At 45.0% G+C, this 10,904-nt stretch overlaps 1 protein-coding gene across 1 annotated transcript; it reads right to left on the bottom strand.

The window, feature by feature from the left end:
* Positions 1-3,012: 3,012 nt before the first annotated feature.
* Positions 3,013-10,733, bottom strand: LOC135808211 (zinc finger protein ZIC 4-like). Its single transcript, XM_065321368.1, has 2 exons — positions 10,720-10,733; positions 3,013-5,992 (listed from the first exon to the last, which is right to left on the bottom strand). The coding sequence occupies exon 2, from the start codon at positions 5,760-5,762 to the stop codon at positions 4,302-4,304; it is 1,461 nt and encodes a 486-aa protein (XP_065177440.1). The 5' UTR covers positions 5,763-5,992; positions 10,720-10,733; the 3' UTR covers positions 3,013-4,301.
* Between the last annotated feature and the right edge of the window lie 171 nt (positions 10,734-10,904).

Below are 10,904 nucleotides of genomic sequence, written 5' to 3'. Positions count from 1 at the left end.
ATTGAAGTTGAGCAGTGACGGAGAGCACCACCCTTTGCCCTACGCGTGACATGCAACAGTCAAGATCTGCCGGTGGTACCATTGGCCAAGTATCTAGGCTTACATTTTGACACATCAATGAGCTGGCAGACAATGGTTCAACATGTTGCTATCAGGGTTTCTGCAAAAATAGCTGTCTTAGTCCGCCATGCTGCATCTTTACCCCTCTCATGTGGTATCTGCTATTTCAAATGCTTTGTGCTGCCTGAGTTTCTGTATGCATCCAATGCTTATACCCCATATCTATCTTTTCACCAGGAGCTCCCTCTGGAAAGGCTCTTCAAGCGCGCACTGTGTGCTGTATGTAAAGTCCCCATGGACCCCCACTGTTACGCTGCTTGAGCGTGTACATGTCTCTCCCTTGCGCGCTACCATTCAACTTAACTTGCTCTGCTTTATATGGCGTAGTCTAAATTCTTCAAGAAGTACTGTACATGTTTGAAACTTTATTTCGACCTCTTTTGTCACGAAGAACTCGAGGAGGCAACATTTGCCTGCTTATCTTCCCTGCAGCTGCTTCTGCACATTCTACCAAATTGGTGACACATGCTGGCGCAGTTCTTTGGAATTCCCTCCATGCGGATATCCGAGGCGTCACCAAACTAGCCGCCTTCAAGTCAAGCGCTTTGCAACACATTCTTGCCGGCTTTTAGCTTTACGCCCATGTTTCTGTAGCTGTGCTGAAACTGCTCTATTTCGACGCCACTATTTACCACTAGCCATGTCTCCCCCCTCCTCCACCCTACACAGTGGGTCCATTGTTCTTAGGCATCTGCCTGTTTTGGTTTCTCCACTAAAAACAAAACAATACTACTACTACTACTACTACGTTTCAGAAATGTGTAAGTGGCTGCGTTGGAGTTTGCGGACAATAAGAAAAATATTCTTCCGTATAGTAAAATGGCAATGAACACTGTCCCCTCGACGATTGTTTAAAAAATTATTATTCTTCAGTAGGACAAAGTGTGTGAAGTCCTTGCTGCAAATAGTGCTCAATACCCTAATAAGGTAGGATGAGGTTTCAGAGCAGACCTCTCTTTCCCATCCACTCTGCAATATCGAACTCTGTTATCAGTCAGTTACTACAACTTTTCGGAAAATTCCCCCCTTAGGTATGCAATGTAGCCCTTTCCCAAAGATGCTCGCCACTTTCTTCCCAACTTTTTGTAGTTTTGGAAGAAATCGCAGCTTTGGCAGCTTTCGCAACATTCTTCATTTTCACAAAATACTTCGCCACTTTTCCGCAACTTTGTGCAGAGAAGGGCCCTGGTAGAGACCAATGAAGTGTGTCCGTGATGCTCCGCTTCAACAAGAATCGCTAAGCATCAAATCATCATGACAAGTGTACTTCACGAAGAACAGTAAGATCGGGCGCCAAAGAACGCATGAGCTCAAGGCACAGCCTAGAATTTTTCAAAATGTTGAACGGCGTTAGTCGTTTTGTTCTTATTCCACGATCATGCACATACAATGCGATTACACCACTTGGAAAACATGCAGAAAATGGTACGTGCGTTCTTTCAAAAATCTGCAAATCTAGCCTGAATTTACCCATTTTCCAGCCTAAGTCATGTAAGTCTGATGGTTCTGTGATATTCAGCTAAAAAAAGTGTTCTTTGCCGAAGTGACTTCTACGCCTGATCTTACTGTACATCAGTGTCTGCTCCAGCGCCGGGTGAGCCGGGTAATCCACCCGGTTGGGCGGCGCTTGGACCTGGTTGAAAATATAGTACCGGGTCACCTGTGACCCGGTTGGTACTTTACACTTTCGAACTTTGATTCAAAATTTGAAAGGAATGACTACATGGCTTGTACATACATGTGTCAGATACTTCTTCTTCTTTCGTAATTTTCTAATTCCTGTCCTCTCTTTTATAAAAAAAAATATCTCTTTTATAAATGCGGCTTATCCATTAGCCTTTATATCATTGGGCGTACATGTGTACCCGGCTCCGACCCGGTTGAAATGGTTGCGCCAGGTACACGTGTACCCGGCTGTCCTGCAATCCTAGAGCAGACACTGTGTACATACAAATGTACATGTTTGTACGTGTATGTGGCAGCCCTGAGCATGCCGCTATGTCATGAATGCTGTGCGAAGGTTTAACAATAAGGACAATGACTTATTCCAAGTCTGTTCATTTCCCCATAACGCAGGTAGTTGTGCTGTGCCACAGTGTTGTCTATTTCCGCTCCATTTTTGGTTATTATTGGTGTCATTATGCACGAGAAGTCGCTCATTTTAAGCTGCGATATTAGCAACTTTTGAGCTTTTTCTGAAAATAGGGATTCAATTTCAGCAACCTTGCATACCCACAACAAGCACCAGCAACCCAGCAACACGTCGAAACTTGGTACTGGAACTGGAACCCTGATCACGTCGTCGCACTGAAAGAAGCCCAGGGCTCAATGCAGCTTTTGCCACCAGCTGAGGAATTTCCGCAGTTATCAATGTGAGACGTCCGGTCGCCCTGGCGGTACTCGCTTATCAACACAGCACACTTGTACTGTGCTTACTTCGCACCACGACGTACACACCAGTCTCGCCCAGATCGGCGACCATGGTTAGGCACAGGCGGATTATGCTGGCATAATTATAGGCATAATTAAATTTTTTGTGGTTGAAAATTTGAAGCATAGTTAAACATCCTTTCGGAGGTAGGAGCATGACAACATGATTGTAGTCATAAACTACTAAATCTCCAGACACCTAGCTTTTTCCACCATCTTGTAATTATAACTACAAATGGAACATGCATACATGATGTGCTCTAGTACTGGAATATGCAAGGCATAGTACCACTACCTTTCTGTCTCGTGCTTTATCAGTCTAGCCAAGAATGACTTCAAAAGAAGCGTCTCTAGTTACCTTCTAACGATTTTGCCGACGAATACGTCATTATCGAGTACTGTTTTCTGTGCTGTGTTTGCACATGTGTACTTCAATTACTCCAACACAAATAATCATTCGAATAAGAGGAAGACACCATCTCATTATTTTGAAAACAGATACGATAATTATGAGTGTTGAAGACTCAGCGCATAAGACAAGACTTCCTTCAGCAGTTGTAGAACCTGTTAGGCCAGCATTAGTATTGACACATTTCTGCGGGATGAGCAGATCAGCCGAAAAAGTGAACTAAAAAGAAACGGTTACTATGGTTACTAATTGGAGGGGAAATACCCGATCCTGACAGTGAGTGGGTAGAAACAAGACTGAATGCAGTGCGGATTAGGATGTTGAGCTGCAATTCTACTGACGCTATATACATGTGGCCAGCATCATGGGTAATGTTAGTGAAGACAACATGCGGAAAATGAAATTGACGAGACATTTGAAAAAGGAACTTCTACAAATGTGGCAGTCGTCTGATTGACTATTTCCACAGCTTAAAAAGCAACATCCCAGCTCCATCTCTAATGAAATAACCTTTAACACATTCAGTGTTGGACAGCGTTGATACGATAATTCAATATCATATAAGCTATGCACAGCGAGTATTAAGTTTGCAGCTGTACACTTCATACCTCTTTTTTGAATAAGATATAATAAAAAAATCGTCAACTCCGTAAAACTAAGGAGCTAGCTAGATCTTGATAATAATAACAAAATCGTTTAGTTGAAAGTGATGATGAGCCTTAAAGACCTTGTGGACAGTTTTTAACACATCCATTCACGAAGCTGGCTGAAGTACCATTTTGAAAAGGCTGTTGTTAAGCTCATGAGAACAGTGTTTTCAAGCCATGTAAGGTGTGTTTGCTTAGTATTGCCTTTTTGGGAGGTGTCTTGGTGCTGACAGAGAGTGAGCGTCATGCGAGGGCAGTACAGGGTGCAGCAATTGTCCTGCATGAAATAGTGTTGGCTGAGCAGTTGTCGAATGCTGTGCAAAATGCTGCTGCAGCGGCAGCTGCTGCTGGTGCAGCTGCATCGGCGATGGGAGAGAGTGCTGCTGTTGCTGATGCTGAGGCAAGGGTTCCTGTGCCTGATGGTTGTGCTTCTGAGACACAGGTGATGACTGGTGCTGCGGTGTGTGAGCCACCAGCGATAGCTGTTGCTGCTGTGTGTGTGTGGGCGTCGGCAGCTGATGGTGGTGAGTTGGATAGATTTGCGACTGCTGACATTGGTCACGTGATTCCTGGTGCTGCTGATGCTGATGCTGATGATGATCCTGCTTCTGGAGCTGCTGTTCTAGATGTTGATGATGAGGTTGTTGCTGCAACTGCTGACGTGCTGCCGGGTATTGGAAGTGAGTATGTTGCTGCTAAACAAGCTGTTTGTTTTGAGTCAGTTCTTGCACAGCTGCTGGCACAGCTGCTGCTTCTGTTGCTGCTGCTTCTGGCTGTGGTGGTGGCGGCGGCTGTGGGAATGTCTGTATGGAACATGTAGACAAGGGATCATTTCTTGTTGCTCTACTGCCTAGGCTTGCCACTACTAGGTCACCCTTTCCGGCATTGTCATGGTATACTTCACTGAACACCTCATAGCTACCAGACGGCTGTCCAGGTGGTGTTGGTTGTGCACTGTTGACCAGATCACTACTAGCAGTTGCCTGGGCAGAGTGCAAATGATAAGGTAACTGAGGCAAAGATGACGTAGATGCTGAATTCACAGTCAGCATGCTTGAGGACGTTCCCAGTGGTAAGTGTTGCGGCTGTGCAGGCTGACACTGGTCCGTGCAAGTCACAAGTGCAAAATGGTGTTGTTGATGTTGGTGCTGCTGCTGCTGTTCTTCCTGTTCTTGTTGATAGTGGTGGTGCCGGTCTGCAAGTACCTCATCGGATGAAATCGAACTGCCATGATCACTTTCTCCGTCCGCAGCAATAGAACCATCCGCAGACGTCAAGCCACTGTTCTCTGCGCTGGTGTCCGTGGTACTGTAGGAAAGAGCATTTCCGCCATTGGCTGCATTTCGAGCATCATGCTGCTTGGAGTGCTTTTTAAGCGAGCTCGGTTGTGTATATCTCTTCGTACATCCTGCTGCCCTGCATTGGTAGGGTTTATCATTCGTGTGCACGACCATGTGCTTCTTTCGATCCGAGGAATTTGAAAATCTTTTCTGACAGTCCGGGAAGGTGCAGGGAAACGGCTTTTCCTTTGTGTGGATTCTGTAGTGTATCTTCAGGTTTTCGGATCTTGCGAATGCTTTGCGTGAGCAGTCTTGATGATCGCAGACAAAGGGTTTTTCACCTGTATGAACTCGTATATGGTTAACAAGCTTAAATTTGGCTTTGAATCCTTTGGTGCGTGTACACTGGTCCCAGTGGCAGATGTAGACATTGCTACCCTCCTGTGTGGGATGTTCGGTAGTGTCCTGTTGCTGGAGATGAACGTTTGTTATGTGCTGCGCTAGTTCGGTGACACTATAGAAAGCCAACCCACACAATTGTAGACCATTGTTCACACGCCATTCGCACAGATTTCTGGGATGTCCGCCAAACACTGGAGGGGCAGAGGGGTTGTCCGATTGATACTCGTCGCCTTGTGATAGATTGTTCAGTGTGGTCTGTGGAAAGCCGGCGTGCATTTCCACAGGATTGTTAGAGCTGGCCATACTGCCGTGCATTGCTGGGACACTATATGGCAGGTATGCTGCTAATGTCTGATTACCACTGGTAGCAGTGGCATGGACGTGGTGATTCATTTGCTGGCCGTAGGGACTCGCAAATTGGGCTGGTGATGACATAAGACCAATGGTTGGATGAGAATGTGGTGGGAGACTCATTGCTGGCTCATCTATTGATGATCGTTGAAGCCCCTCAATACTACTGCTAATCCTTCTGAAGCCACCAGTGCTGACCGGTTGTCCAATATGGCTGTGCTGCTGACCAACAGGCTGCGATTGGCTCGCAATAGGCTGTGTCCAGCTAATGTTGGGATCAGGCTGTACTGGAGTGACATATGTCCCTGCAGCTTGCAGCCCTGTCTGTACCTGTTGATGTGTCCCATCGAATGCTGTGTTTCAGAACAAAGCAGAAATTGACAATGTGCAAATAAGATAATGATAGCAATTGTTTGATACTTGAAAGCACTGACTGAAGTGGTCCTGCCCCGTAGATGTGTGTTTAGTTTACAATAGTGAGTTGTCCCTCAGCACACACTTATCAAATTAATGGTCCCTGCGCTCGCACACAGACACATACACACACAGATCATACACACACACACGGTCACACAAACACACATGCACGCACACACAATGACGTAAACATGTACACATATGCACGCACACACGTGTCATACAGGTACCGTTGAAGCAGAATGTACATGAACATGTACGCACTGCTCTCTGTAGCCAAGGACCTCTTTCTACATGGCTGTCAAGGTCCGATATAGTAGCTAGCCATGCGAAGCTGCTGAGGTCTGACATCCTAGTATGTACATGGTTTTTTTCACAATGCAACACAATTATTGTGGAAAGGTCACAACAATAAGAGACAAGATCAAAAGGAAAGCTTTACAATAATAATAACAATAACAATAAAACGTAGCCTGTAAAATGTAAAAAGTCACTGAGTACAGTTTAATTCAATATCCATGTCCAGTATTTATAATAAAAAATAATCTGCTGAAATTTATAGATTCTCACATGCGAGCAACCTGGGCCTCAGCAACAACCAGCTCAGTATGTACATGTACATTTCGCTAGCTGCTACATCAGATTAAAGTGCAGGGCGGTTAGGGGACTTATAACCTTGACTATCGTTGTCCTGCCCAGTCTCGCCCGATTTGCTAAGCCTAAGAATCCTACCATGAGTGACAAACTAACTGTACTTCTCATCATATGCACCCTATAGTCAAACTTACTGCCCGACTGTATACTTGTACAGAAAGCTGAATTACAAATTCAAAGTCATACTGCGAGGAAAATTAGATCTTCATTTTCGATTGGTTTTATAAAGCCATGAACATACAGAAAATTCACTGACAAATTATTTTGTAGAAAAGAAAAAAGACATATGGAAACGAGTTAGGAGTAACTCTCCACCACTGTAACTAGATACTAACACAGTCAGAAAGTGCAACAAGTAGGTACAAAACTGACAGAGTACTGAGACATTCGACGTCCTGACACCTAGCTTCAACACATCTCCGTAGCGCTAACCGACAGCCTTCCAACTCGGAAGGTTGAAGGTTATGGAGAGACCAAAGAGGGGAAGGTAAGCGAAACGAATATGAGCACAAGCTACAGTCCCAACGGAACAAAGAATGTCGATTGTTACTGGACGATGACGAGACCAGTAGGATACTTGACAACTGTATATTATAGTATTTTGGTACTGTGGTGGAGAGTTACTCGTAACTCGTTTCCATATGTCCTTTTTTCTTTTCTACATTTCTTATTGGCTCAATACCCGAGTTACAAATTCTTTTTTTAATTTTATAGAAAAGAAAAAGTACCAAGGAACTTAGTTACACTATATTGTCCACTAACACCACCAGTTACTAAACAAGGCGCTTCTGCGATAACTTTGCACGACAATGACCGATGGTACTGACGTTCTACAACTAACTGGCTATCAGCTCTAGCACGCCTCGGATGCGCACACCAACTGACTTCCAAATTGGAAGGTTCTAAGTTAAATGACAACATAGGATGGGGAAGGTGAGGGGAGGGGAAGGTGAGGGGAGGGGAAGGTGAATTGCTCACTAAATCCTTATACAATGCCGTTGGGCTTTCCTGCTGATTTAGTTTCATGCACTCAACTAATTTTAATATTGCCCAACCTTGAAATGGAATACGTTGTACAGGCATCAGTAGTGCAACTAGCATTCGCTAGCTGAACACACACCTCCAAAGTTCATCACTCAAGCAGCACCACATTAAACATATAAAATTTCACATAATTATAATTATTTTGGGTTCGCCGGACCCTCCGCTGGAGGGCGATTTTTCTCAACCACATACCTGAGACCATAATATTACGACCGTTAATCTAACATGTCAAATCAAATGGCTAAAAGGTAGCTTAACTCTTAATCATTGTTGTGATTTGCTTTCAAGCAATGTGCATAATCAATAAATTGATGTTGCTGTTTTTGTTTTGTTTTTTGGTTTCCCGTTCTCGGGGCCTTCTATTCGGTACTCTTTGTGGTTGTACTTCTGTACTGTTGAGCTATCCGAATTCAAATAAACACTAAAAAAATATATTGGGTTACAACATGCTAATTTAACATGTGAGTCCTTGGTCCATTGTTTTGCTACAAAATGATAAAAATTGATCCTTGGCTCTCCATCCCAGTCCATTCTAACAGGCTTGATAAACATTTACACTGTCTTGGCCAGACGGTTTTTTTTGCATTTATATCATTATCTCATGGCACATCATGATGACGGCCAATAAAACTGAGACAAGGGTGAAAGCCAACCACAGCAGTAAAACAGATAAAAGAATACAAATAAGAGGCAAAGAAGGCAAAGGAGGAGACAAACCAGCAGGATATACATGAAACCTATAATTGAGCAGAGATTTTAGCAACAAAATTATCCATCGACGTGCTGGTCTTGGCCTGCGTTGGTAATGTTGCCCAAAACACATAGCCAGCAAAGATCGGGGATCTAGTGAATAGGGTGGAGGCAGCGCGTGGGAGACTGAGTGAGTTCCGGGTATTCCGTGTTTCGGAGAACCAATTATAAGCCTGCATATGCAAGGGTATTTTATTTAGTAATATTTTATGTATGAGAACACAGAGGTGGTACTTATGTCGAGTGGAAAGGGGACTGATCTTGGCAATTTCGTAAAGACTAGCGGAGGGAAAGCGACGATCTTTGCTAAATAAGATTTTAAGGAGCATGCGGTTATGGGTTTCTAGCTTGTTCAATACAGTAGTAGTTATGCCAGACCAAGCAGTATCACAGTAGTCAAGTAAGGGCAATATATAGCAACGATAAAACAAGCGTTTGCAAGAAAGAGGAAGATGTCTACAGTGGGCTTGAAGAGCCCCAAGGATGGAGCTTGTGCGCTTGCAGACATACTGCACATGGGGTGACCACGACAATTTAGAGTCAATAATAACGCCAAGATGCTTATGCTCTTCAACAATACGAATAGCAACACTTGAAGAAGGAAAAGAAAGTGGCAGGGAAGGGGGAGAAGGGGAAATGTACATAGCTGCCGTTTTATCAACGTTCGGCTGCAACTTCCAATCATGCATCCAGGTTATAACTTTCCCAATGCTATCTTGCATGGCTTCGTGCAGGCGTATAGGGCAAGCATTGGAGCAAAGCAGAGCTGTGTCGTCAGCGAAAAGGCTGACACCAGGGGCAATATCGGGGAGGTCATTAATATACAGGAGAAATAGCAGTGGCCCAAGGATTGAACCCTGGGGGACTCCAGAAGTAACGGGTAAAGGCTCCGATAACACAGTTGAGAGGCGTACAAGCTGATGTCGGTTAGAGAGATACGATGAGAGCCAGCCGATAGCCTTGCCATCAATGCGATATACTGTTCGCAGCTTAGCTAAGAGACCCCTGTGCCAAACAGTGTCGAAGGCCTTTGCGAGATCGAAGAAAACTAAACCAACATGGTTATGGGCGTTCCGGGCGGTGGGGATGTCTTGCACGAGGCGGGTAACCTGGCACCTGGTGGAGTCACCCCGACAAAAGCCCGACTGTGCTGGCGAAAGTGAAATGCGAACATGATCATAAATGATGTCATATACAACACGTTCGCACACTTTTGATAAAGTAGAGAGCAATGAGATAGGGCGATAGTTGCTGGGGGTGGTGCGTGGTCCTCTATTTTTGTAGGTGGCCACGACTACCGCAGTTTTCCACATGGCTGGGAATTTCCCTTCGCGAAATGACATATTCAAGATAATTGACACAGGATAGGCAACAGACGGAGCAAGAGCTCTCCAAACTTCGTTGGTAATTCCGTCTTGACCAGGGGACTTGCCAGTTTTCAGATTACGGAGATATTTCCTCACTTGGGCTGTACCAGTCGACAATGATAGGAGGGACGCAGGTATTGAGGGTGAAGGGGTGAGTGGTGGTATAGGCCACGTAGGGTCGTCAGGAAGTCCAAACGACGTAAACTGCGTGTTAAATATGTCTGCTATGTCTGCGGGATCTGTTGCTACCGTGCCGTCTGAAGCTGTCATTGATCGGATCGGCTCCCGACTACAGTTCTTACGGAGATGGCGGAGAAATTAATGGAGACTAGGGCGATCATGGGAAGACAGGGTGGCATGAACCGACTGTACATACTGACGATGGAGGGTACGTGACAAACATTTCACTTCGTTACGCTTGCGCTTAAAGGCAATGAAGTTTTCACTGGTTGGGTACTTCCTGGGGAATACATGTAGTGACTGTGTTCGACAGCTTCTACTGACTGACTTAGACAATTCCATGCCGTGATTCACAGCCCATCTCACACACACACACACACACACACAACACACACACCACACACACACACACACACACACACACACACACACACACACACACACACACACACACACACACACACACACACACATACACACACAACATGCAGTCCCATGCAGGCTAGAGAGCCAGAACTAGACAATTTACAAACAAAATAATTATATCGGTGCAGTAACCAGGTCTAGCAGGATAATATTTTTTTTATCCCATACCGGAAACACTTAAAATCCCAAGACATTATGTACAGAGCATACAGGTTGCAAAACGTTCGACTTTCGTCCCTTACCCTGTACAGTAGCCGGCTGTGCCTGTGGACCTTGTGAGTCCAACGGCGGAAAATACTCCATCGTGTAGCTGGGTAGTTGCGCTCCCGTCATCCGTTGGTGGCCTTCTGCTTCTGACGTGTTCCGTGAGGAAGACATTCCGAACTGAGAGTTGGTGACAACTAGGGCAGCGTCAACCAGCCGACCT

Source organism: Sycon ciliatum, chromosome 2 (assembly GCF_964019385.1).
Source record: "Sycon ciliatum chromosome 2, ocSycCili1.1, whole genome shotgun sequence".
Taxonomy (NCBI): domain Eukaryota; kingdom Metazoa; phylum Porifera; class Calcarea; order Leucosolenida; family Sycettidae; genus Sycon; species Sycon ciliatum.
Note: the sequence above shows the minus strand (reverse complement) of the source record. Positions and strands in the feature narration are given on the sequence as shown.

What these genes read in the sequence shown, in the direction of transcription:
- LOC135808211 (XM_065321368.1), bottom strand. Translation starts at nt 5,762, where the DNA reads ATGAGTCTCCCACCACATTCTCATCCAACCATTGGTCTTATGTCATCA.